This window comes from Phocoena phocoena, chromosome 19 (assembly GCF_963924675.1).
Source record: "Phocoena phocoena chromosome 19, mPhoPho1.1, whole genome shotgun sequence".
NCBI lineage: Eukaryota > Metazoa > Chordata > Mammalia > Artiodactyla > Phocoenidae > Phocoena > Phocoena phocoena.
Genome location: NC_089237.1, coordinates 20,888,122 through 20,915,131, shown reverse-complemented (window position 1 = coordinate 20,915,131; position 27,010 = coordinate 20,888,122). Strand labels below are relative to the sequence as shown.

Sequence of the window (27,010 nt, the reverse complement as noted above, 5' to 3'; positions counted from 1 at the left end):
AGAGTTGCCAGATTTAGCAAATAAAAACGAGGATGCCCAGTTAAGTTTGAATTTCAGATAAACAACAAATAATTTGTTAGGATAAGTGTATCTCGTGCAATATTTTGTTGGCATTTCCAACAAAAACACGCCTTCCTTCCATCCCCACCCGCACGAGACCCCCGACCGGGTCTTAGTAACTGGGTCAGGAGCTCAAGGTGGAATGCAGGGTGGGGAGGTGGAATTAAGCAGACTAATAAAAGGCCAGGGACAGAGAAGGAACCTTGGATGAATTGGGTGCTGAGTGCCCCGTAAAGAAACAAGGATGTTCTTTGAAGGATTGAGATGTAGGTTTCTACAATTTGACTCTCTCCCCAAACTTGTAGACCCCCTTAAAAGCATGCTTTTCAGATATCTAGAAGATTCGAGATATCTAGAAGATTCGAGAAGGTATGTCAGGGAGTCCTGGAAGCCACAGGTTAAACGCAACACATCCCCCTACTTGACTAACATTTTTACCTGAGGATGCGGTAGGAAAACCATTATTTGATATTAAAACAAATAGGCATGGGATGGAGTAGGATGCAAACGGCCAGGAATGTTTAAGATAAAACCTGCGACTTAAAAGAAAGTTAAGAATGGCAGGCCAAAGCGTTTGCCCCGGACTCCCGGGGGAGGGGCGCCATCACCCTCCTCTGCTTTGGGGGGGTTCTCCATGGAAACGGGTGAGAACTGCTGCGGGCAACCCTGGAGTCCGCGCGCTGGCAGCAACGCCACCCAGGCCTGCGCGGAGAGAGGGAGAAAGTGAAGCTGGGAGTTGCCACTCCCAGGGACTTGCTGGAATGCGGTTGGAGGGGGTGGGGGGGGGGGACGAGCTGCGAGTGCGCTGGCTCCCAATCACGGGAGGAGGAGGGGGTGGAGGAGGAGGGCTGCCTTGAGGAAGTACAGGAATGAAGTTGTGGAGCTGAGATTCCTCTTCCATCGTGCCCACAGAGCCGAGAAGACCCCCCGAGGCCGCCGGCCGCCCCTGCACTGGGTGCTCTTTCCGGCGCGAGCGCCCGGCCCCCTCCCCTCGCCCGCCCGGCGCCCCAGCCGCCTGGTCTAGCCGGAGCCATGGGGACGGAGCCGCAGTGAGCACCATGGAGCTGGCGGCCTGGTGCCGCTGGGGGCTCCTCCTGGCCCTCCTGCCCCCCGGAGCCGCGGGCACCCAAGGTGGGTCTGGGGTGGGGAGGGCAGGGAGCGGCGACGGGCCCGTGCAGCCTGGGACCCCCGTCTAAATCCCTGGTCAGACGGGAACAGAGGGGCCATCGGAGCTTCCCGACCCGAAGTTTCGGACAGTCCGGGGGCTCAGAGCCGCCAGCCCTCGGGCTCGGAGGGACCAGAGGAGGTGGGGCAAGGGGGCGATTACGCCGGAGCGGCTCTAGACGTCTCATTCGAGGGACTTGTGCTTTGCAGACCCCGCGACGGCTCCGGAACTTGTCAAAGGAGGTCTCTGCAATTGTTCAGAAAGTTTCCCTCAAAGGGTGTATTGCAGGGTGTATGTGTGTGTGTGTGTGTGTTTTTCCCCTTTCTTGAGCCCCCTCAAGCGCCTCTCTCAAAGCCTTTCCAGTTGGCAGCCTCCGCCTCCAGACTGGACTGGGCTGGATTCCTGGGGGTCCCTTCTGCCCGGCCCCCTCCCCGCCCCCTTTCGACCGACTGGGTTGAGTTACTCCAGCTTCTGGCACGATCGGGGTGTGGAGGGGGGAGGTGGGGAAAGCAACCTGTCCAGCCAGAGCCGGGGAGCAGAGGGTGGCCAGTCCGACTGCAGAGTTGCCTCACGCCGGAGACTGGCGTGGGGGAAGGGGGAGACGTTTGTTTTGAACAAGTCTCGTTAGGGCCGACTTAGGGACTCTGTGCTTTGTGACTTGGAGAGCGTGGGTCACGGAGGGTGGCGGTGGGCTTCCTGGTCTGGTGCATAAAGTGGGAGGGTTCTGAGGGATTCCTGGGCACTTGGAGGGAGGGGGAGGCTAAGGAACGGGGCCAGATGCGGGTATGCCGAGGGCCGGGTTGTCCTGCCTTTTCCTTTGTGCTGTGTATGGGGAAGGGTGCTGGAGTGGGGTGCAGTGTGTGTCTTGCCCCATCTGTCCGTCTGGGTGCAATAACGGTGAAAGCTAACGCGTACTGGAAATACACTGTGTACCAGGTGCTGTGCGTGTTTTGTCTGGGTTCCCTGCTTTCATCCTCAGAACAACCCTGTAAGAGAAGTCCTAACTAGCGTGCCCATTTTCCAGGCTTGAAGACCCGGGCTTCAAGAGGTGAAGTAAGCAGCAAGTAATTGGTGGGTCCCAGATTGGACCCCAGGCAGTGCAACCCCCAACCACAGCTTCAAAATCACTATATTCATCTACCCTGAACGCTGGGGGGACGCTGCTGCTCCCTACATCGCCCGGCTGTGGAGAAGACAAAATGAGAATGTTCTAGGAGTAGTGGGTGGTCTTCACGGATCAGGGAGTCTGGAGAAGGGGTGGGTGTCGGGCTGTCTGTGTGTTGCCCGAGGGCCCCCTCTGTCAGAGCTCTGCTGTGTTATCTGAGGGATGTCTATACTAGGGTGTTCTTGAGTTGTGTGGTCTGTGTGTTTGTGTGTCTGGGCTTTGTGTGACCAAACGGCAGTCTCCCTGCTGAACTCTGCCCTCTCAAGGAACTCCCTCAAGAGCTGCTGTGAATAGCGGGAGGTGCCCCGGCGCAGCCTTCTCTCTGAGGAAGGAGGCTCCTCTTTCCCAGGAGCCTCCCCTTTCCCTCCCTGTTTCCCAGGCAGGCGTCTTCACCCCTGACCTTCTGAGAAGCGTGAGGTGAGGCAGGCGAGGCTGGGCTGTCAGGCTGAGCCGCAGCCCTCCTCACCTGGGCCTGGGAGTCGAGCAGGGGGAGGGTGGCCGGGTTGTTGCAGTGCTGGGATCTGAGGGGTCGGTCCTCCCGCCATCGACAGGGAGCTTCTCAGGTCTTCCTCACCCCTCGGCCTGCAGTGCTGGGTGCAGAGAGAGGTGTTGGGTGTGTTGTGCAGGGGAATGGCTAAAACGGCAGAGCCCCACTCAGCTGCCTCTAGCACGCCCGGTATATGCCAGGGCTGAGGGCTGGTGCAGGCATGTGGGGGAAAGGGAGATGGCGAAGGCCCAGAGGGTTGGGATTGTCTTTTCTTAGACGTCAAGGTTTTGTGAAGTGCAGCAAACACATCTTGCAGAGCTCATAGTTTAATTCCTGAATGATTCTCCCAACAGCCTCCTTCTTTTTGCTATACTCAGGGAAAGTAACCTCATTTTAATATTCAAGAAAAAAAAAAGAATTGAAAGATAGGATCAAATGCCGAAAGAGAAAATACATTGTATTACGAAGTCAAACACAGAGCACCGTTAATTTTCTCTGGGTTTGGAATTACCCGGACTCCTGCTCTATGAACTTCTCTTGCCTTAACTTTTAGAAAAGTACAGCGTGCTTCCTATTTGCCTGGTTCTCATCCATCACAGTTTCATTTCATCTCTGCGACAGTCCTGTGAAGTAGGTGCACAGATGAGGAAACTGAAGTTCAAAGAAACGAAGTGACTTAGCCAAGGCTTCCCAGCGACCCAGTAATGTCCAGGGCATTTTTAGACTCTGACGAGGAGGCGTTAAGAGTTGATCAAAGTCTTATTCCCTTCGACAGGAATCGGTTAAGCAAAGCCTCAGGGGCAGTCAGGTGGCCAGACTCCGGTAGAGGTGCTATTTTGTTATTTAGGCGAATGACCTCCCTTATCTAGGCTTTAGAAAATGAGGGTGAGTTGCTCCTCGCCCCCCACCAGGTTCCCTCTTGGCTTTGGAGTCCTCTCCTTCCCTGTACCAGCCCGTGTCTGCCTTCCTCCTGGGCCCTCCTGGCATGGCAGGGGACTGAGGGCTGGACCAGGCCGGAGGCCAGTGGGACCTACAGGGCTACGGGTGAGGGAGGGACCAGTGTCGGGCTGGGGCTGGGGAGCTGGTGTAGGGCCAGGCTGGTTGTGCCTGGCCCTGGGTGCTGGGGTGACCTGGAAAGAGATCCCCCTCCCTGCCCTGTGGGAAACCCCTCTGGGGTGACACCCCTATCTCTTAATAGGCCACCTTTCCTCCCCACCCCTGGGAAGAGAGCCGAGACAGGGTGAGGGGTGCGTGCTCCCTTAAGGAGTGGGAGAATTATTATAGCCAATGTTGTGTTGCCCCAGCTCTGTTTACAAAGCCTTGTCACGTTTACAGACTGTTCCTTGATTCATGACCTCATTTAACTCTCATGTAATTTCTCTGCAGAGTAAGAGTTGTCATCATCCCCCACTCACAGTCAAGGTCAGGTCAGTAAATATTCACTGAGTGCCTGGTAAGTCACCGGCACTGCTGGACGGAGAGGTGAATCTGATTTGACCTCTGCCCTCGAGATCCAGGGACTTGATCAAGGTCACACCGTGAGTGGCCCAGCTAGGGTTGTGGTCTAGTGACCTGAGCCCCGGCCCCAGGCGTGTGTGGTGGGTGAGTCCTGGTGTCACTGGAATGGGCTCTGGCCCCACGGGTCTGGGGGAGGTGAGCTTTGGGGATGCAGGTAGTGTTCATGGAAACCAAAGGAAGTGTTGGCTTTCATGCTGGTGAGCGAGAGAGGCAGCTGGGGCTGAAGCCTGGTGGGGAAGAAAGAACCCACGTAAGAGCCCCCCAGAGCTGGGACCTGACCACTAACACCCAGCTAGAGGGACATGGCGGCCGTGACCAGCCTCTGAAGAGAGGGCTGGACATGGTGACCTCAACTGGTCCCTTTTGGTTTGGAGACTCTTGATTGGAGTTCATTTATTCATTCATTCATTCATTCATCCCACAAACACTTATCCAGGGCTCACTGTGGCCCTGGCTCCGGTCACACTGACTGCCCCAGAGATCTGGAGGGTAAGGCTCCCGAGGGACAGGTGCTCCAGAGACAAAGCGCTCCCCTGTGTGGAACAGGACCTCCTACCCCTGCCCCAGAAAATCAGTGGGGGGCAGAGTGGATATGGGGACCATGGCGAGGACTGGGGAGGGGGAGATGAGTGAGGAGATGGGAGGGGGAGGGAGGTGTGGAGGTAGAGGAGGTGTCAGGTTGGAGGGTATTAGCCCCCAAGCCTCCAGCTCCCTGGGAGTAGGTCTCAGGGTCCCAACTTTACCACCTGTTGCAAACATTTAGTCTGAATCAGACTCAAAAACGGACACAAACAACTCGTGGGGCGGGGCTGCTGCTCCTTCTGGTCCTCCCACCCAGCTCAGCCACTCGGCCCTGCCCGAAGCCTATAATGTAATCAGTGGCATCAACAGAGCTGGTGTGTATTTACCTTTGAACAGGGTGTGGGGAGGGGTGTGTGTGCAGTTAGGTCTAGTGGAAGGAATGTGGGATTTGAAGTCGGTGCAGACTCGAGTTCAAATCCCCCCTCTGTTGCTCACAGGCTTTCTGATCTTGGGAGAATAACCCCTGGCAACCTCAGTTTCCTTCTTTGCAAGACCGAGGTTGTAGTCGCAGCCTCTGGAGGGTGAGGCTCCACCCGGAGTGCCTGCCCAGCGTTCCCTTGTTGTTTTCCTATTGCCTGGCTACTGCAGCTGGTGTCGCTTCGAGGCGGCAGAGGGCACAGGGCGTGGAGACGGGCCCCTGCCCCGGGCTTGGGCCGGGGCCTTGGGGTCTGGGCCTGGAGACAGCTGTGCCTGCAAAGCAGCTGAAGCTGCTGAGGCTGGAGGAGGTCCTGGCCGCGGGCGTTATTTTGGGCCTGGCCTGCCATCCCCGGCTCCTGTTTCTCTTGGGAGTCTGGGGGGAGGGACCCTTGAGTTCTATTTCTGGGTCCTCCCATTCCTCCCTCTTTGCTTCCTTCCCTATCTGGCCAGAGGGGTGGGAACAGAGACCACTCTAGGTGCTCCTGGGAGGCTGCCAGCTAGTGGCCATTGGCCCAGGCCAGAACCCTGGGGGCTTGTCCCACCAGCCTTTCCCCCGATTTCTGGAGGCAGGGGGTATCTCTTGTTACCCCCCAGGATTTGACCTTAGGCTCCAAGCTTCTGGGAGAGCAGGGGATCAGACCTCAAAGTCAGCCACTGTGCTGTCCCCCTGAATCTGCACGTGGTCCGTGGGAGGTGGCGTGGGGACCAACAGGAACTGGGCAGCTGAGGCACCTGTGGATCTGGGGGTGCACCCCACCCACCTCCCCCTGGCACACCCTCCTGGGCAAGATGTGCCAGGTGATTCATCTTCTCACCAGAGCAGAAAAACGGGTTTAACTGGGCACTTTAATCTCCCCCACTGCTGGCAAGCATGGTGCCAGCCGTTGCCCAGAGCCAGAGCGCCCCCTTACCCGGGGTAGTTTACCCCTTCTAGTATCCCTGGGCTTAGTGAGTACTTCCGGTCTCAGGGACACTGGGCTGGGGTCCAGGTGGACTGGGCGGCAGTTCATCTTGACGCCCCTTGGCTGGCGGTTGGCACCAGGCAGGTACACAGGGCTGACGTAATGCCCTTGTGGCAGGAGTTTCGTGGCATAGATTCTGCCAGCTGGTTCTGGAGTCTTGCCCTGAGGAGGTGGCAAGGGTGAGGTACCAGCGTAGGAGCCTTTGGAGTAGGCGGCACTCTGGCTCAGCGTGTGTAGCTCGGGTCCGGATGCCCATAGTTGGGATCTGATGTTCCTTTTCTCTGCCTGGGGGAATTCCAGAAGTCCCTGCAGTGACCAGGACCCTGGTGGTCCCCATGCCCCAGCTATGACTCCAGCTGACCCTCCTTCCCCACTTTCTGGGTGGCATTGCGGGGGTGGATATCCCTTGCCAGGAGGTTGGCACGTGGGTGGCGTTGTTTGTTCGGGAGAGGGTCAAGGGGTATCCAGAGGATTCATGATTCATCATCGCCTCTCTTGGGGGATTTTTACCCGTTGGCCCTGAGTTGTGCCTTTGGGACAAAGGGAGGCTTTCTTTGCCAGCCAACACTCCGGATCGAACAGGCAAGCTCCCTAAGGCTGGCACAGCGAGACACCCTCTGGATGCTCAGGATGGGCCGAGTCAGGGGAGCTTCTCCCCTGATGTCCCTCCTCTTCCCAAATTTGCAAACTTTCTTTTGCACGTTCTGTGGGAACAAGGGACACGGGAGGAGGGATCCTTCCGTCGTGCTTTCTCGCTGTCTGCGGTGGCATGACTCTGGCGAGTAGGTTGGCAGAGGTGGCCAGGTTGGCAAAGCTCACTGGGCAGTGCCCTCTGACCCATCTTCTCTCTCCTGACAGTGTGCACTGGCACAGACATGAAGCTGCGGCTGCCGGCCAGTCCCGAGACCCAACTGGACATGCTCCGCCACCTCTACCGGGGCTGTCAGGTGGTGCAGGGTAACCTGGAGCTCACCTACCTGCCTGCTAATGCCAGCCTCTCCTTCCTGCAGGTGAGGCCCATGGGCAAAACCCAGCCAGGCCCTGTTTCCTGCTGGGCTGAGCCCTCTGCTTGCAGATGGGTTGTAGAAGAGTGTTCCGCACCCTATATTTCCTCTTTTGTTGTGGCTCCTCAACTGGGAAGTCCTTTCTGTTGTCTAACCCCCGTCCACCCTACTGCAAGACCAGTTGACTCCTTCTCTACAACGTGACTGGCCGTGGACATCTGTGGGTGGAATGCACCCGTTCCTCTGCTAAATTTTTTGCTCTCTTGCCAGCATGATCACCTTCCATTGTCCAACTGCCCCAGCCACTGTCCCCCTCCTACCCGGAGTAATGCAAGGGCTGGCCGGTTCCCGGTCCAGTTCTGCCACTGACAAGCCTTGTGAATGTGGTCTAGGCCCTTGGCTTCACTGGATCTCAGTTTCCCTATCTGTATATTGGGAGCAACAGACATGCTTGAACTCCCTGGGGGGCCCATTTTGAAATCACATGGAAAATGTATGTGAAAGGGTCAGGAGCAGGAGAGAGAATGGAAACCAGCCTCTGCGTTGTGTCCGTGGTGCCCTGGAGCGGGGCCTCAGGTGCGATGCTTAGTCTGTCAGATCACAAACATCACCTCGTCCAGGCCTTTCCTTTACAGATGAAGAAACTGAGATGCAGAGAGGGTGGGGCGCTTGCTTACAGATTAGAGTGTTCCCCCGCCATTTTCTTTCTTGGTCGTACTAGAATCTGGTTCGGGGATGTGGGGAGTGGCCTTGATCTCCATTTTATGCCTGAGGGAGCAGGACTGGTCAGTGGCTGGGGGCCTTGCCCAAGATCCCCGAGCACAGGGTAACCTTGAGGAGGCCTTGGGGGGAGGGGTGGGTGGTAGTGGTCCAGGGCCTGGACCTGCCTCAGCCCTACCCTACCCTGTTCCCTCCCAGGAGATCCAGGAGGTGCAGGGCTACGTGCTCATCGCTCGCAACCAAGTGAGTCAGGTCCCCCTGCAGAGGCTGCGGATTGTGCGAGGCACCCAGCTGTTTGAGGACAGCTACGCCCTGGCCGTGCTGGACAACGGAGGCCTTCTGGAAAGTGCCACCCCTGCTGCACGCGCTGCTCCGGGAGGGCTGCAGGAGCTGCAGCTGCGAAGCCTCACAGGTGGTCATCCTTATCGTTGAAACTCTCTGCTGGTTATTGAGAACTGACCAGGGCCCCTGTCAGCCACGGGGATGCTTCGTGTGAATAAGAACTGGGGTCCCTTCCGGATGGATGCAAGTGGAGCTAGGGGAGGCGCCCTTGTGAGGATTCGAAAAAGATTTCCCTTCTTCCCAGGAAGTCACAGCTTGTGCCAGCCCACATAGCTTGATAGGACGCAGGCTGGGTTTTTGCCCACTTCTTGGCTGAATACACAGGTACAGTGAACAACCTATGTAACTGTACGTGGCAGCCTTGGAGCTGACAGTGTCCCAGACTCTGAGTGCCTGGTGCTTTACCTGCATGACCCCATTTCAGTCGTGCTTTAATCTTGCAAGGGAAGCATCAGTGTTATTCTCGTTTTACAGATGAGAAAACTGAGGTTTACAGAGGATGAGTGACTTGCTTGAGGTTACACAGCGAGTTAGTGGTGGTGAGGCTGGATTTCACATTCTCTTTTAACTGCGAAGCAATGTGCACAGAGTAGAGGTGGAGGAGAGGAGACAGTGACACGGACAACTCACTCCGCCCCGGATCTCCGTTTGTTCACGTGTGGGGTGGTGTTGGTAGGGCTAAAAGATGCTGAAGGAGTCTCCTCTGCTCCCTGAGGAACCTGGGGCATGTTTAAGAGCCCCATTCCCCTTTTAGAAGGCAGGCAGGCCCCGAGGGAGGTCAGAAGGTGACAGATGGGGGGGGAAGAAGCACCTGATTACTGCCCGCCCCACAGAGATCCTGAAGGGAGGGGTCTCGATCCAGCGGAACCCCCAGCTCTGCCACCAGGACACGATTGTGTGGAAGGACATCTTCCACAGGAACAACCAGCTGGCCCTCCTGCTGATAGACACCAACCGCTCACGGGCCTGTAAGCCACGCCCCTCGCCGCCTGCAGCCGCCTCTTTCTCACGCAGCGCACCAACCCCAAACTCCTGGCTTACTCCACGCCCCCGCTGCCGCTGCACTAACACCACCCATTTCCTCTTTCTCTGTGTCTCTTCATCTCTGCGGTTCTCTGCCCTGTCTCCCTCTGCTTCCAGATCGTGCCTCCGGTTTTGGAGTCCCCTCCTCCTGCCTGCGTCTCTCGCTCACTGTGCATTCTGTCTCCTGGTCTCTGTCTCTCTCACTGCCGTTCTGTGTCTCTCCCCAGGCCCACCCTGTTCTCCAGCTTGTAAAGCTCCCCACTGCTGGGGAGAAAGTTCCGAGGACTGTCAGAGCTGTGAGTTACAGGGAGGCCCAGCATCTGGGGGCAGGGGCTGGGTGGGAATAAAGGTGACATGGCGGGTGGGTGCCGGGCCTCGGCATCTTCCCTGAGGCAGGAAGTCTCCCCAGAAGGTGATGCTGGTGAAGGGGCCCCGTGCCTAGGCTGCCGCCCAGCCCTCATCCTGCCCTTTGCCCAACAGTGACGCGAACTGTCTGTGCCAGCGGCTGTGCCCGCTGTAAGGGCCCGCAGCCCACCGACTGCTGCCACGAGCAATGTGCTGCTGGCTGCACGGGCCCCAAGCACTCTGACTGTCTGGTACGTGCCCCCGGCGCCCCAGCCCTCGGGGTGCAAGGGGAGGGGCGTCCCGCCTGGTGCTGCCCTTAACCCTCTGGCACACCAGGGCAAAACAGCCCAGTGCCCACCAGCTGCCTGTCCCCCAGGCCTGCCTCCACTTCAACCACAGTGGCATCTGTGAGCTGCATTGCCCAGCTCTGGTCACCTACAACACGGACACCTTCGAGTCCATGCCCAACCCCGAGGGCCGTTATACCTTCGGCGCCAGCTGCGTGACCACCTGTCCTTGTGAGTGCCGGCGAGAGACGTACTTTTAGTAGTTTTGCTGGGGACTTTGGTTTATGTAGATGCAAGCATGTTGTGAGCACTGTCCGCCCCGGAGAGTCCCCGGAGAGCACTGTCCGCCTTCGGAGAGCTGGTCACGGCAGTTCGTACTGAGCTGCCTCGTTCTTTCAACAGCAGTGGAGCAGGTGGCAGTACAGAATAGCAGCTAAGAGCCCACGCACAGAAGCCAGACTGCCTGGGTCTGAGACCTGGCTTTGCCCCTTATTAGTCACGTGACCTTCTTGCCGTGTCTCGGTTTCCTTATCTGTTAAGTGGGGGCCAAAATAGTCCCATCCTCACCAGGTGGTTATAAAGTTTGAATGAGTTAATATTTGCAAGGCTCTTATAACTGTGCCCAGCCAATACTAAGCACCCCTAAATGTTGATTTTTAGATAGATCAGAGTTTTATTTACTAGCTCCCCTATTTACTGATGGGCATTTAGGGACTGGCCTCAGACCTGGGGACCTCTTTCCTCCTGTCACAGGAGACAGCAGTGGGCTCTTGGGTCCTGGCCGTACCCTCCCCATGGTGGGTGAGAATACGGAGTGTAGAGCTGGATCATTTGGGTTCACATCCTGGCTCCTCCACTTACTAGCACAGGGACCTTAAGGAATTTAAACAGAAAACCCTGTGCTTTGGTTTCCCTTTTGGCAAAATGGGAATCTAACGGTGCCTACCGCACAGGGTTGTCGTGAGGAGTGGACGAGTGTCCAGGGCTCAGATATGGTGTAAGGGCATTTCGGTATCGGTTGATATCATTCCTATTGTACTCCCTGGGCATGGTCACACAGCTCCTGGTGGTGGGGGGCGGTGCTGAAAGGCCAGGGCACGTGGACAGACGATCTTGATCTCCTCAGACAACTACCTGTCCACGGACGTGGGATCCTGCACCCTGGTTTGTCCCCTGAACAACCAAGAGGTGACAGCTGAGGATGGAACCCAGCGGTGTGAGAAATGCAGCAAGCCCTGTGCCCGAGGTACCCAGTGGCCGCCCCCTGCACACCCAGCCTGGCCTAGCCCGCTGTGCCACCCTCCCTCAGACCCTCCTGGGACCCAGTCCTGTTCTCCCACTGACTCTGCCCCTGGCCCTCCCCTGAGCACTCCCACAAGCTCCCCCATGTCTCTGCCAATGTGAGGAGGGGGCATGTGACCCCAGGAGGGGACTGTGGACAGGACCCAGGAGGTTGAATTCCTGGTGCTCCATGTGGAGGCTGAGGTGCCCCCCTGCCCCCCTCCCCACAGTGTGCTATGGTCTGGGCATGGAACACCTGCGGGAGGTGAGGGCGGTCACCAGTGCCAACATCCAGGAGTTTGCTGGCTGCAAGAAGATCTTTGGGAGCCTGGCGTTTCTGCCGGAGAGCTTTGAGGGGTAAGGATACTCAGAGTTAAGGGTGGGCACATGGCCTGAGGCAGCATCAGGGCAGTCACTGAATCCTGAGGCCCCAGAAGTGGAAGCATTTCTCGGGGATGGCGGGAGACAGAGGTGGGAGGCCAGGGGTGCAAAGGAAGCAGGTGGAAGACCAGCAGGGACTTTGGAGGGGGGAGTGTTTCTTTTTGTTTGCTTGTCTTTGGCCGCGCCGCGCGACTCGCTGGATCTTAGTTCACCAACCAGGGACTGAACCCAGGCCCTTGACAATGAAAGCGAGGAGTCCTAACCCCTGGACTGCCAGGGAATTCCTGGGATTTTTCTCATAAATGACATGTTATCTATGAACATGCACTTGTATGGAGGTCACACCATCCAGATAAAGTAAAATTCTCTTTGAGTTCATAGTAGCTTTATTCATAATGGCCCCGAACTGGAAATAATGCAAATGTGTATCAATAGCTGAAGGAATCACTAAAGCTGACCCTTGGACATCACGGGTTTGAACTGCGTGGGTCCACTTAAATGTGAAGTTTTTTTCAATACATCCGTACGGCAGTACTACACAGTCCGGGGTTGCTTGAATCTGGAACCATGAATGCAAACGGCTGACTGTAAAGTTATACTTGGATTTTCGACTTTGTGGGGGGTTGGTGCCGTAACCCAGGCGTTGTTCAAGGGTCAACTGTAAAAGGTGGTATATCCATACAGTGAAATTCTCAGCAGTAAAAGAAATGGCCTACTGATGCGTGAAACAACATGAATGTGTCTCCAAAACATTATGTTAAGCAAAATAAGTCAGACAAGAGACAGTCCACACTGTATGATTCCCTCTGCTCTAGAACAGGCAAAACCACTGTGTGGTGAGAGAAATCAGAACAGTGATTGCGCCAGGGTGAGGGCCTGGAAAGGGACACAAAGGAAATTTCTGGGGTGATGGAAATGTTCTGTATACCAGTTGGGGTGGTGGATAGTGAGTGAATGCATTTGACGAAACTCATTAAACTCCACACTAAAAATCTCCAATTTATTGTATGTGAATTATACTTCAATAAAAATATGTATTAAAAAAGGAGAACATTCCCTTCAACACTTTCTCCACCTTTACTCCCCTTTCTAGAGGAGACCACTCTTACCAGTTTGTGTGTGTTCTTCTAGACCATTCATACGGATACGGATACGCACACACAGAGAAACGTAGTGTTAGTAATTTGGGGGGAAAGGTTGATTTAAAATGGGAGCCTGTTGTGAATATTGTCTGCCCCTGGCTTTGGAGAGCCGGTTATGACAGTTAGTTCATGTCCAGCTGCCTTGTTCTTTCCACAGCTGGGTAAGAGGTGGCAGCAAAGAATAGCAGCTAAGAGCCCGGGCTGCCTGGGTTTGAGACCTGGCTTCTACCACTTACTTCTTGCTGGGTCTCAGTTTCCTCATCTGTTAAATGGGGGCAAAAATAGTCCCGCCCTCATAAGGTGTTATAAAATTTAAATGAGTTAATATTTGTAAAGCTCCTATAACCGTGCCCAGCAGATACTACACGCTCCTGAATGTTAGTTTTTCGTGTGTAGTCTGGATAGATCAGGATTATATTTAATAGCTCCCATTTACTGATGTTTAGGTATTTAATTAAAATTTTTTTAAATTTAATTAATAAAATAAATTATTAATAAATCAATTAATTTAATTAAAAATTTTTTTAATTTAAAAATTTTTTAAATTTTTAATTTCCTTAGTTTTTAAATTTTCCCTCTAACAAACAGTTCTCCTTTGCACATGCCTTTGGGAACAGGGGCCAGTGTCTCTCTAGGCCACATTCCTAGAAGTAGAATTTCTAGATCAAAGGATATAAATATTGTTTTGATGTTTGCCAAGCCAGGGCCTGGGCTTTGAAGTTCAGGATGGGAACAGCCGGGCTCGATGGGCAACGGGTTTAAGTGGAGGGGAGGCTGGGGAGGATGGCAGGGCCAGCTCGTGGAGGGGGGTCTTACCCACCCCCTTCTTGGCCCTCTCCTAATCCTCCTTCTAGGGACCGAGCCTCCAACACTGCCCCCATACAGCCTGAGCAGCTCAGAGTATTTGAGTCTCTGGAGGAGATCACAGGTGAGCTCTGTCTCTCTGAATCCTGCTTCAATGGGGCTGGGAGGTCTTCGTCCTGTCCCCGCACCCCTAGCCTCACCCTGTGTCTGCAGGTTACCTGTACATCTCAGCGTGGCCAGACAGCCTGCCGGACCTCCACGTCTTCCAGAATCTGCGAGTAATCCGGGGACGAGTTCTACATGAGTGAGCACCAGGGGAGGGTGGCCTGACGGAGGAGGAGCTGCCCCGGGAGGCCCGGGAGAAGCTCTGAGCGTGTAGGGGGGGAATGGGGGTTCCTCCAGCAGCAGCATTCCCATGGAAGTTTGCAGCGTGTGCTGGGGACAGGAGGAAGGCGAGCGCAGCCCTTGCTGAGGGGGAGGGTCAGTGGTGCGTAGCCCCCCTGCATTTGAGCACTCCCCCTCCCACAGTGGTGCCTACTCGCTGACCCTGCAAGGGCTGGGCATCCGCTGGCTGGGGCTGCGCTCGCTGCGGGAACTGGGCAGTGGGCTGGCCCTCATCCACCGCAACGCCCGCCTCTGCTTTGTACACACGGTGCCCTGGGACCAGCTCTTCCGGAACCCCCACCAGGCCCTGCTCCACAGTGCCAACCGGCCAGAGGTCGAGTGCGGTAAGACAGGGAGCCCAGCACTGCTGCTCAGGCGTGCCCACGGGCCTCTGGCAGCAGCAGTCTGGGACTTACTTGTGCGTGTGCACTGCCCGTCCCTGGTGCACCATCCTTGACATAGCTCTGGTTGGCCTGGCCTCTTGGCATGGCTTCTAGCAGGGTCCTGCCACACTGCCTTGGCATCCCTCCCTTCCCTTTCCTCTCTGTTCCTGGAACCTCAGAACTCTTTCTCTCCCTGCTTTGCGCGGCACCTATCCCCACCTCTCCAGCTCAGAGCCATGCCCACAGACTCTTCCCCCAGCTCCCTGGGGTCTCCCTTGAGAGTCCCCTCTGACCCCTTCCTCCTCACTGCAGTGGGCGAGGGCCTGGCCTGCTACCCGCTGTGTGCCCACGGGCACTGCTGGGGTCCAGGGCCCACCCAGTGCGTCAACTGCAGCCAGTTCCTTCGGGGCCAGCAGTGCGTGGAAGAATGCCGAGTACTGCAGGGGTATGCGGGGCAGAGGAGGGGCCGGCCGGGCTGGGGGGTGCACAGGGGCTCCTTCCAGACCCCTTCACTGGCCGTCCTCTCCTCAGGCTCCCCCGGGAGTACGTGAAGGACAGGTACTGTCTTCCGTGCCACCCCGAGTGTCAGCCCCAGAATGGCTCAGTGACCTGCTTTGGCTCGGTGAGGTGCTGGTGCGCTCAGAGCTGGGTGGAGGGAAGCAGGGCAGGGTTGGGGGTGCTGCCAGGGACCTGGCCAAGTCCAGTAAAATACCCCTGGGGAGGACTCCAAGCCCAGACCTGAACAGTAGGAGGGCGGTAGGAGGGTGGAAGGTGGCTGGGATGCTGGGGACAGCAAGAGTTGCGGACGCTGAGGCCCTTCAGACCATGTAAAGGGCCCAGGGAAGCCTGTGCCCTTGGCCGTGGCTGTGCCAGGGTGGTTAGACCTGGGGGCTTAGACATCAGGTGACCTGGATTCAAATCCAGGCCCCACTTGCACTGGCTCATTCGTAAAATGAACGTTACACTAGTACCTACCCCACTGGGATGCATTAACTCAAAATAGGGTTTGGCACAGTGCCCGAGCACAGGAAGAAGGCTTCACAAGTTAGTTACTATTATTACTTGCTGTTATACCTTAGGTAATACACTCCCCCCACCCCACCAGGCCTGGGGATCAAGCTTTGAGGGTGGGGAGCTGGGTGCAGAACAGGGGCAGCAGACACAGCAGGTACGGGGCTGTCCCAGGAGCAAGGTGGACAGTGCTGCGGAGTGACTGAGGGAAGCACAGAGGGGACCCGAGGGCCTGATCCTGCTGCCCTGGGGGTGTCGGTGCCGGCCCCCCACAAACCCTTCCTCCCCTCCCAGGAGGCTGACCAGTGTGTGGCTTGCACCCACTACAAGGATCCTCCCTTCTGCGTGGCTCGCTGCCCCAGTGGTGTGAAGCCTGACCTCTCCTTCATGCCCATCTGGAAGTTCCCAGATGAGGAGGGCATGTGCCAGCCATGCCCCATCAACTGCACCCACTCGTGAGTCTGAGGGCCTTTTCCACGGAAAGAAAGGCTTCGTTCCAGGACCCTCTCTGGGGCTCTTATTCCAAAAGTGGGACAACTCTGCCTTTGCTTACCCCGAGACCCTTAATTTTTCATATCTTTTTTTTCTGACCACAAAAGTAACACGTGGTTAAAAATGTTATAATTAAAGCACGAAAGTGAATAGTATTAGCAATTCTATCCCACTGTTAATAACTTGCAATATTTTTCCTCCAGTTTTTTAAATCTATGCACACACTAACGTACGTATTATTATTATAACATAAAGTATATGTTTATATATTATTATTATTCTCCAGTTTTTATCTGCGCACATTCTAGTATATACTTCTTTTTACCAAAACGGGATCATAGACCATACATATTGTTTGGAAATTGCTTTTTCTCACTCAGCATTGCAATTTTGCTTGCAATGTTTTTCCATGTCCTAACACAGTGATCTGCCCTGTTCTTCTTATGTTTTTCACTTAGTTGTTAATTACACATGGAATACATGCATACATTCTTGTGATACACATTTTCAGCAGTATCAAAGTATAAACACTGTAAAGCAGAAGTGCCCTTTCGTCCACTCCCCCACCCACCCAGTCCCCCACCCTCCCCTCCCTGGGGAGAACCACCAGATCACTCTGGTGTGCTCTACACATTTACATAAATGCGTTTTACATTTATGTTAGGTTGAAGATTGCTGTTTTGGGAAGTCAAAAATGATCAAGAAACAGCAGTTTCATCTAGCTCATCTATTTCTCAGCAATTTCATCTGACTCACCTATAATCAGTTCTGGTTTTTGTGTGTGTGCATCTTTTAACGTAAACAGGATAGTACTCTACGTATAGTTCTGCACTTTGCTTCCCCTCCGTCCCGGCACTTTATGTATCTTGGAGGTTCGTTCTTGTGAGTGCACATGAACCTACCTCCTTTTTTTTTTTTTTTTTTAACTACTCAATCTGCTGTATGGATGTAGTATTATTTAACCATGTCCCTGTTCGAGGGATATTCATTGAACTTGTCTCCTTTTTTTTGCGGGGGGGGCGTGCAGTTTCTTGCACTTGAGCTCCATGTACAAGTGAGCGTTTTGTACATGCCCCCTAGTGTACAGGTGTTGGCATTTTTAGGGTCTATCCTGAGAGGTGGAACTGCTGGGTCACAGTATTGTCAAACTGTCCTCGGTGCAGGTTGTACCCAACTACTACCCTGGCATCCTCTACAGAGGGGATAGCCAAGCTTCTGGACTTGATGCTCCTCTGGGTGCCCCCCACTTCCTACCCAAGACAGGGAGGTGCAGGGGATGCAGGTTTGCAGATTGGAGAAGGCCTCCCCTGTGGGGTGGTAGAAAGAGCCCTGGTAACCTTGAGCCCAGTTTCTGCCTTTGTCAATTAGGGATCATAACCCAGCTACACCCACCTCTGGCGATATTGTGAGGCTGAGGGAGTGCAAGAGGTGGTTCCCAGCCTTGTTGACAGGACTCTCTCTTCTGCAGCTGTGTGGACCTGGATGACAAGGGCTGCCCCGCTGAGCAGAGAGCCAGGTCAGCCTGGTCCCCAGGACACATCCCATGTTGCCCCTCAGTCCCCCTCCGGCCCCTGAGTGGTCACTGCTGTAGGGAGGGGGTCTCCTGACATGACACATGTCCCTCCCCAGCCCACTCTTCCACTAAGGACCCTCCTTTCAATTAGCTTCAACCAGTGGACGGAGGACCTGCTCGGGATGCTTGGGGGGCAGGGAACAGGAAAAGATGGCGAAGACACCCAGCACCTCCCCACCCTCGAGTAGGTAGGGGTCTCCTAAGGGACACAGGCAGCCTGCAACTCCCTGGGACTCAAGGCACGTTGAGAAGAGAGCGCAACTGCAGCACTGAGGATGGGACAATGAATTCTTACCTGGGGTCAGTGGGAGGCTTCAAGGAGGAGGTGGCATGGGAGCCAGGTCTTGAAAGAGGGGCAGGTATGTCACTTGCATTAGGAGGAAAGCAACCAGGCAGCATGGTGAGAGGGGTCAGGACAATCTAGGACGTGTTTGCTGAAGGTTCTGCTGTGGTGGGCCACTGAGTAAGCTCAGAGGAGGGAGTAAGGGGTGAAGTCTGAATCAGGTTAGGGCAGAATCTTCGAGGGCATAGGCTCTTCCTCACCATGAGGCCACAAGCCCTGTGATGTCCATCACTGCCATCACTGGACTTGATTTCTAGGCAGTGGGGTGTTTCGGGAAGGGCTTTGGGGAGAAAAACAGATTGGAGTATGTCCTAGGTAAGCACTTGTCCATGACACAAGCGTTCATTAGAGATCTGTGATGTGCCAGCCCTTGGCTAAGCAAGGGAAGGGGGCGAGGATGACAATGATGTAGGGTCAGCACCCAGTAGATCCTTCTATCCCAGGATGAGCTGAGTCTTGAAAGATGACCTCGTGCAGAAATGATGGTCCAGGTAGAATTAACAAAGGCTGGGAGGTGTGGAAATCATGACCTATGGGTGGAAAATTTGGCTAGAATATCAGAATCACTGGGTGCACATTCCCCACCTCATACCACAATCAGAATCTCTGGAGGGTAGGGCTCCAGACTCTTGCATATTGACAAGCTCCCTGGTGATTTTTTGTCAGGAAGTTTGAGAATCCTGGGCAAGAGCATAGAGAATTTGGAGATGTGGGTGGAGAGGGTTTTGAATGCCCAGCAAGGAGTCTGGACTTCATCCTGGAGGCAGTAAGGAGCCGAGGGAGGTTTCTGAGTAGGTGAAACAGGACGGGAGCCTGCACGTCACCCTTCCAACTTCCCTTTCCAAACGCCAGTGACCTTCATGCCCCTCCATGGGACCCCTCCGTCCCTCCTGCCCCAGACTGGTCCCCAATCCCTGACCCTGGCTCCTGCCCCCAGCCCTGTGACGTCCATCATTGCCGCTGTGGTGGGCATTCTGCTGGTCGTCGTCGTGGGGCTGGTCTTCGGCATCCTCGTCAAGCGGCGGCGGCAGAAGATCCGGAAGTACACGATGCGGAGGCTGCTGCAGGAGACAGAGGTGAGGCGGTCCGAGAGCCTCTCGCGTGGCCTGGGGTCTGCAGCCCGGCCCGCGGCACTGACGCACCACCCCTTCACCCCAGCTGGTGGAGCCCCTGACACCGAGCGGAGCCGTGCCAAATCAGGCTCAGATGCGGATCCTGAAAGAGACAGAGCTGAGGAAGGTGAAGGTGCTTGGATCCGGAGCTTTTGGTACCGTCTACAAGGTCAGGGGTGGGGCCAAAGTCCTGGGTGGGCGGTCCCAGAGGATGCGGTCAGGGCGGGGACGAGGGTTCTGTCTGGAAGACAGCCAGGGGCTGGGGGCGGTTACGTATAAGGGGATAGGGAGTGGGCTGAAATGGCGGGGTTGTTGCTAAATAATGGGGTTGGCCCAAGGGTGGGGAAGGATTGGGAGCACAAGTAGTGACCCCTTGGACGACTGCAGGTTGGATCTTGCCCACCCTCTTCCTGCTCACATCCTCCTCTCTCTGCCCAGGGCATCTGGATCCCCGATGGGGAAAATGTGAAAATCCCAGTGGCCATCAAAGTGTTGAGGGAAAACACATCCCCCAAAGCCAACAAAGAAATCTTGGACGTAAGCCCTTACACCCTCTCCAGCTGGGAGCACAGTGGGGACCCCCTGGCTGCAGGTGTGGGCTGTGGGCTCTGTTTTCACTGGGGTTTCAGGAGACACTTTGTGATCCCCCAGATCTCTACTCTTAACCTCCTGAGTCTGTGGGCCATGGTTCTGGTTTGTGACGAATGGGGTTGGATTGAGTGAGGGTCCCCAGTCACGGCTCAGCCCTCGGGAGGGGTGTGTGGTGGTTTGGGGGCTAGTGGTTTCCCATACCCTCTCAGTGTGTACCCTTGCTCCCAGGAAGCATATGTGATGGCTGGTGTAGGGTCCCCATACGTGTCTCGCCTTCTGGGCATCTGCCTGACATCCACGGTGCAGCTGGTGACACAGCTTATGCCCTATGGCTGCCTCCTAGACCACGTCCGGGAGCACCGCGGGCGCCTGGGCTCCCAGGACCTGCTGAACTGGTGTGTGCAGATTGCCAAGGTATGCACTTTGGGGGCCGGGGCTCTGCGGGTGCCCTTGGGAGCAAGCCTCTGTCTCCACTCAGAGCTAGGATGAGGAGGTTTCCTGGGAGAGTTCTGGCAGAGCGAGGTCCACACAGATGCCTCTGACCCCAGGGGATGAGCTACTTGGAGGATGTGCGGCTCGTGCACAGGGACCTGGCTGCCCGGAATGTGCTGGTCAAGAGTCCCAACCACGTCAAGATCACAGACTTTGGGCTGGCTCGGCTGCTGGACATTGATGAGACAGAGTACCACGCGGATGGGGGCAAGGTCAGAGGAGGTAGCAGAGTGACGCAAGGGGGAGTGGGGTCTGGCCCCTGGGAGAACTCAGAACGGCCGCCTCCCCACCACACCTGGTTGGAGCACTTCCTTCTCTGCTCTCCCAGGTGCCCATCAAGTGGATGGCGTTGGAGTCCATTCTCCGCCGGCGGTTCACCCACCAGAGTGATGTGTGGAGCTATGGTGTGTGATGGGGTGGGTTGGAAGGGTGGACACAGAGCCGTGGCCCTGGGGGGGATGCGGGTGGAAGGATGAGAGCTGGGATGGAGCGAATTAATGGACACTTTAGCATGAAGGAAGGGAGGGGCTGCCAGTGCCTCAGTCTGCCAGGGACTGCGGAAAGACTGGGTATCTCCTGCCCTTGACACTGCATCCCTCCCCTCCTTCCCCCATGGTGCCAGGCTCTTGGATAGAGCCCCTGGGGCTTAGTACACTAAAGCTCCCTCTGGTCCCCCCACCTCTTGACCCCATCTCTGCCCCAGGTGTGACTGTGTGGGAGCTGATGACTTTTGGGGCCAAACCTTACGATGGGATCCCAGCCCGGGAGATCCCTGACCTCCTGGAGAAGGGGGAACGGCTGCCCCAGCCCCCCATCTGCACCATTGATGTCTACATGATCATGGTCAAATGTGCGTGGTTGAGCTGGGTCGGCTGCTTGGAGGAGTGGGAGGGCCTGGGTGGAGGGGCCTACAAGGGGCATGGGAGGGGGCCAAGAGCAGGATATGTTTAATGCAGCCTCAAAAGGGTCTCACTTCCCTTTACAGTACCAGTCCAGAGGAGCTATCAAGGACCAGCTAGAAAGAAACTTAATGCAAAATAAAAAGGGGAAACTAGTAGAGATTCTCAAAGGTTCTCAGGATCCGAGTCTGGTACCTCTTCTCTACCACCTGAGGGCTTTGGACTCTAGTAACTGGGGTTGTCTAGGCTGGGGGTGGGGGTGAGGGGCTCTGCACACAGGCTGCAGCCAGAACTGAGATGCTGGACTCCTGCCCACCCCCAGGTTGGATGATTGACTCTGAATGTCGGCCAAGGTTCCGGGAGTTGGTGGCCGAATTCTCCCGCATGGCCAGGGACCCCCAGCGCTTTGTGGTCATCCAGGTACCGGGCCTTTCCACGCCATCCCTGCCTATGGCTAAGATCACTCTCCCTTAGAGGGAGGGAAGGGAGATGATTCCTGGGTCCCAGGCTTCCAAGCCCAGCCCTTGCCTGACTCGTCAGACCTCTGGTACTCCCTGAGCCTCCCTCGGGAGGCTGGGCTGGGGAGAGGCTGCCACGCTCTGTCTCCCACCTCCCCAGAATGAAGACTTGGGCCCTACCAGCCCCTTGGACAGCACCTTCTACCGCTCACTGCTGGAGGATGATGACATGGGGGACCTGGTGGATGCTGAGGAGTACCTGGTACCCCAGCAAGGCTTCTTCTGCCCAGACCCTGCCCCGGGCTCTGGGGGCACAGCCCACCGCAGGCACCGCAGCACATCCACCAGGGTCAGTGCCCCCTGTCACAGTGTGGTGGGTGTGTCTGGTTACTTCCCCCGACCCCAGTGGACTAGAGTCCCTTTCTCCAATGTCCCCCAACCATCACCTCTCACGGAGGAGACCCCAATATCCCCAAGAAGGATTCCTACTGCTTTCCAACTGTGACCCCAATCTTGCCACAGTGACTGTGTCAAACCCCAAAGGCAACTTCCTTTTATCTCTTGTGACCCTGTCACCTCCCGTGTAGTCTCCATCATGAATGACCCCCATCATGACCTTCTCTCTCGTCCTCAGAGTGGCGGTGGTGAGCTGACACTGGGTCTGGAGCCCTCGGAGGAGGAGCCCCCCAGGTCTCCACTGGCACCTTCTGAAGGGGCTGGCTCTGATGTGTTTGACGGTGACTTGGGAATGGGGGCAGCCAAGGGGCTGCAGAACCTCCCCCAACATGACTCCAGCCCTCTACAGCGGTACAGCGAGGACCCCACAGTACCGCTTCCTCCCGAGACCGATGGCTACGTTGCCCCCCTGACCTGCAGCCCCCAGCCCGGTATGGAGTCCAGGCCCGAGCTGAGAGGTTGGGAGGTGGGGATTGGGGGTGCTCAGCCCAGGGCCCACTATGGGGGCAGGGGCAGCAGCCAGAACACACGGGCTCCTCCCCCTAACAAGCCTCCTTCTCTTGTCCTTTCAGAATACGTGAACCAGCCAGAGGTTCGGCCACAGCCCCCCTCACCCCTAGAGGGTCCTCGGCCTCCTCCTCGACCTGCCGGTTCCACTCTGGAAAGGCCCAAGACTCTCTCCCCTGGGAAGAATGGGGTTGTCAAAGACATTTTTGCCTTTGGGGCTGCCGTGGAGAACCCCGAGTACTTGGCACCCCGGGGCAGGGCTGCCCCTCAGTCCCACTCTTCTCCGGCCTTCAGCCCAGCCTTTGACAACCTCTATTACTGGGACCAGGACCCATCAGACCGGGGCTCTCCACCCAGCACCTTTGAAGGGACCCCTACGGCAGAGAACCCTGAGTACCTGGGTCTGGACATGCCAGTATGAGCCAAAAGGCCCAGGCCGCTGAGGCCCTGCTGGCCCCTCAGGGAGTGTGGAAGGCCTGACTTATGGCCCACGTCGGGACGAGGCAGGGAGAGGGCCCTTGGATCACATCCAGGGCGGCCTGCTATGCCAGCAATCTTCCTTCCTCTTCCAACTCGTAGGTGGCTGAGAGCCGCCCAGCCTGGCTGGAAGAGGGGGCGGCACTGGGGAGTCCTGACTGATGCTGGAGCCCTGGCCCAGCCACTAGGGTCCACTGGATGCCACAGCCAGTCTCCTTACCTGCGGGAGCAGCCCAGCCTGACTTCTTCCAGAACCTGACATTGAAGGACAGGGAAGCTGAGCCTAGGAAGGGAAGAGGCCCCAAGAGGGTGTCTAGGAACCAGAGCAGAGACTCCCTGAGACCTAGCTCTGCCCCTAAGAAGAAGGGGACAGAAGGGGACAGCAGCGCCCAGATCCCTGTACAGAGTGCTTTTCTGGTTTTGTTTTTACTTATGTTTTTTTGGTTGTTTTATTTTATTATTTTTTTTAAGATGAAATAAGGACTCGGTGGAGAGTGGGTATTTTGGAAGCAGGGTTGGGGGGGGCAGTCCCTGGGGTTGCGGGAGGAATGTCCCTTCTCCATACCCACTTTCTCCATTTGCAAATATATTTTGGAAAACAGCTGGACACAAGCCTACGTCTGGGGTGGCTCTGAGCCATCCCTTTACTGCTCACCTCTTAACCTACATTCAGTTCATCTTGCCTGGAGGGACTGGCTAGGAATCTTCAGAAAGCTTGAATGAGGAGCCTACTGCCAGTTTCCTGGCTCCTGGGTTGGGGGGAAACTGGTTGGGATTCTGACCTGAGAGCCCTTTGATGACCAGATTATTCTTGCTTAGAAGAAAAGAAACTCCTAAGGCCACCCACCAGAATGGGGTGACTTCCTCCCTGTAGGTAGGGGTAGTCGGGGAAGGATGGAGGAAAGAAGAGGCAGTGCCTACTGTGTGACTCATTTTCCTTGCCTTGGCAAGGAAATCTTTGAATTAGAAGTAGCTATCCAGAAAAAACCCACCCAGACAGCACAATCACGTTAGTGGTATAAAGGTTGGGCTGGCCTCTGTCTCCCTCTTCTCCCTTCCCACAGTCCCAAACTGGACATAAAAACACACACTAGTGGGCACTGGTGTTTGCAGTGCCACTTTATTGCCAACAGCTGACATTGCCTGGGGTTAGTGGAAAATAAATTAGAACTATGGTAGCATCTGACAGGTATGGCTAAGCTGGAGAGGGGAGCAGGTTTTTGTGGGCACCGATCCTGGGAAAGGGGTATAAGGTGGCTGTAGAAATGTCCACGGAGAGGGTCTTCTCTTTCACCCCTAAGACCGCAGAGCCCTCCTGGTACTCAAAGGGGCAAAGTGGAGGCCAGCGTCTCTTAGCTACGGGGAGCTAAGTGAGGTGAAAGAGGCAGTAGGGAGCCCTCAGCAGAACCAAAGGGGTGACCAAGGCTTGGATCCCAGAAGAGAACAGGAACCCAGAATCACGTGTAGTCACAGGATGACGCAGGGAGGGCGGCTATTGGTGATCTTTTCTAGGGGTTCTCCGTTACTGGCTCTTCGGATGGCCTCAATGAGCTAGAAGGCAGAGATGTGGAATGGGACGATGCGTTCATTGTAGGGTCAGGGTGAACCAGGGGTCTTCCCAGCATGGCAAGTACTCACATCTTTCTCATAAGGAAAGCCTCCATTCTCCAGCTTGGAGAACACCAGCTGTCCATTGATTTCGATCTCAAAGGCCCCTGGTATTAAATAAACGGATGAATGAACGTATGCTGAGAACAGGCAAAAGTCAGGGGAGGCCCTCCACGCTCCTTAGACTTAACACAGGCTCCTCCTCCATGTCCTTCACGGCCCCGGCCGCTTCCTTTGAACTTGGCTTCCTAACTCAATAGAGGGTTCCCTCCCCTCCAACCCTACACTTCAGCCTCACCCATTCTTCCCAACAGGCTTCATCTGTAACCCCCGCCGCCTCACTCAAGTTGCATGGACATTTTACTATGTGCCAGACACTGCTGGGCGCTATATAAAACAGCCAGTGCCAGAGCTAGAAAGTGGTAGAGCTGGGATTTAGAACACTGACTCAGCAGGTGTTCTGCGGCCTCACCTGTGCTCCCCAGGCGCGACTCGATCTCGATGCCAGGATACTGCTCCTTCACGGCACTCGCCAGCTCCAGGTAGGTCGCCTCGAAGCCGCAGGGTTCACTAGGGAGAAGATACCTGAGGTCCGCTTGGGTTTCGGGGACGGTACCTCCGGTGGACCCACCCTCCTCCGGCCCGGATTCCCCCACTGGCCGGAGCCCCTCACCAGTACTCAACCACGATGCGGACCCCACTGCCCGGTTCGACCTCCCCGGGAGGGGGCGCTGCGGACGCCGGCCCTGTCTCCCCGCTCATTACTGCCGGCTCCCCACAACAGCTGCTTCCGGGTGTGACGCGACGTCGCAGGCACGTGACGGGGCGGGGCCGCACGTTACATCCGGGCGCCCCCTTCAGGCGGCTGCTGCTGCTTTGTTTAGACCCTGTCACCAGCTGGAGAGCTGGGCTGCGAGGACGGGACCAGACCAACTTTCCTGGCCTGCGTTCTCAGCGCCCGACTTGCCCCGCACCTAGTGTCCGCTGGACTTCACGGTCTTATTCAATCTAATGACGTGTCTTAGACTGCAAAGCGCTTTCCAGTTTACAAAAGGAAGAGAAAGTGGGGCAAGCGGACCCAGGGCCTGGGGTTGGCTGATGGTATGGAGTAGTTGCCATTTCTCACTAGTTGATGGCATTTTATTTTATTTTTAATTAATTATTTTGGCTGCGTTGGGTCTTCGTTGCTGCCCGCTGGCTTTCTCTAGTTGCAGCGAGCGGGGACTACTCTTTGTTGCAGTAAGTGGATTTCTCATTGCAGTGGCTTCTCTTGTTGCGGAGCACAGGCTGTAGGCGCGTGGGCTTCAGTAGTTGTGGCACGTGGGCTCAGTAGTTGTGGCCCAAGGACTCTAGAGCGCAGGCTCGTAGTTGTGGCGCACGGGCTTAGCTGCTTCTCGGCAGGTGGGATCTTCCCAGACCAGGGCTCGAACCTGTGTCCCCTGCATTGGCTGGCGGATTTTTAACCACTGCACCACCAGGGAAGTCCCACTGATGGTATTTTAAACCACTCCACAGTTACACACTCAGGTACTTCTCCTAAGCTCTAAACTGCAGGCACAGTCTGGGCAGTCGCCACCAGCCTTCCGCCTTCTGGAACCTTAGGCTTTGATGCTTCGATTTCGCAGGCTCTGTGCTGCCGTCGCATGCATCCAGTTCCTGCACCTCCCCGTCTCATCCTAGCCCCGCTACAGAGCTGGCTTCTTTATTCCCGTCTTGTAACTCTAGAAATGGAGGCTGTCTCCCTGCCTCTACTCTCCTTGGAGTCTCACCATAATATCCTCACATTCATTTTTAAACAATTCGATGACTTACAGAGTTATGCAGCCATCCCCGCACATTTCCACCAACATGAAAAAGTCCCACCTGTGTACTTGCAGTCAATCCAGCACCCGGCTCCAGCCCTAAGCCACCACTGATCTGATTTCTGTCTATAAACTTGCCTCTTCTGGATATTCTTATACATGAACTAATATGCAGTCTTTTGCTTCTGACTTCTTCCACTCTGTTTAAAGTTTTTGAGGTTCATCCATGCTGTAGCATGTACCAGGAGTCTGTTCCTTTCAGTTGCTGAGTAATATCCCAATGTATGGATGTACTGTTTTATTTATCTGTTCAATACCAGTTGATGGACATTTTGAGTTTCCAGTTTGGGGCTGTTTTGAGTAATGCTGCTATGAATGTTCATGTAAGTATCTTTGTATGTGCATGTGTTTTTACTTGGGTAGATTCCTACGAGTAGACTTGCTAGGTTGTATGGAAAGTTTATGTTTACCTTAAGCAATGGTCAAACTGTTTTTCAAAGTGGCTGCACCATTTTACATTCCTACCAGCAATATATGACAATTTGTTTCCTCATATCCTTGTCAAGACTTGTTGTCTGTCTCTTTCATTATAGCCATCCTGATGGGAGTGAGGTGGTTTTAATTTGCATCGCTCTAATAACTAATGATCTTGAGCACCTTTTCATGTGCTTATGAGCCACTCATATATCTTATTTGGAAAAACACTTATTCACATTTTTTTTTTTTTTGTGGTACAC

General features: G+C 55.4%; 2 protein-coding genes across 19 annotated transcripts; one reads left to right on the top strand and one right to left on the bottom strand.

The window, feature by feature from the left end:
• The first annotated feature begins 962 nt into the window (after nucleotides 1–962).
• On the top strand, nucleotides 963–22,809 carry ERBB2 (erb-b2 receptor tyrosine kinase 2). 18 transcript variants are annotated; one of them, XM_065896458.1, is made up of 27 exons: nucleotides 963–1,191; nucleotides 7,215–7,366; nucleotides 8,279–8,492; nucleotides 9,256–9,390; nucleotides 9,673–9,741; nucleotides 9,926–10,041; nucleotides 10,167–10,308; nucleotides 11,204–11,323; nucleotides 11,589–11,715; nucleotides 13,736–13,809; nucleotides 13,899–13,989; nucleotides 14,214–14,413; nucleotides 14,765–14,897; nucleotides 14,984–15,074; nucleotides 15,758–15,918; nucleotides 17,424–17,471; nucleotides 18,809–18,947; nucleotides 19,030–19,152; nucleotides 19,422–19,520; nucleotides 19,803–19,988; nucleotides 20,123–20,278; nucleotides 20,395–20,470; nucleotides 20,770–20,916; nucleotides 21,288–21,385; nucleotides 21,584–21,772; nucleotides 22,058–22,310; nucleotides 22,452–22,809. In XM_065896458.1, exons 1-27 carry the CDS (start codon nucleotides 1,119–1,121, stop codon nucleotides 22,805–22,807), a joined length of 3,768 nt encoding a protein of 1,255 aa, XP_065752530.1. In that variant the 5' UTR covers nucleotides 963–1,118; the 3' UTR covers nucleotides 22,808–22,809. The 18 variants fall into 18 exon arrangements, with proteins under 18 accessions (XP_065752530.1, XP_065752532.1, XP_065752531.1 ...); XM_065896460.1 differs by having other exon boundaries at nucleotides 1,119–1,191; nucleotides 8,288–8,492; nucleotides 22,452–22,807; XM_065896459.1 differs by having other exon boundaries at nucleotides 1,119–1,191; nucleotides 15,761–15,918; nucleotides 22,452–22,807.
• A 1,153-nt stretch (nucleotides 22,810–23,962) lies between these two features.
• Nucleotides 23,963–25,261, bottom strand: MIEN1 (migration and invasion enhancer 1). The gene is made up of 4 exons (XM_065897486.1): nucleotides 25,145–25,261; nucleotides 24,944–25,041; nucleotides 24,502–24,578; nucleotides 23,963–24,414 (listed from the first exon to the last, which is right to left on the bottom strand). Exons 1-4 carry the CDS (start codon nucleotides 25,231–25,233, stop codon nucleotides 24,331–24,333), a joined length of 348 nt encoding a protein of 115 aa, XP_065753558.1. The 5' UTR covers nucleotides 25,234–25,261; the 3' UTR covers nucleotides 23,963–24,330.
• Between the last annotated feature and the right edge of the window lie 1,749 nt (nucleotides 25,262–27,010).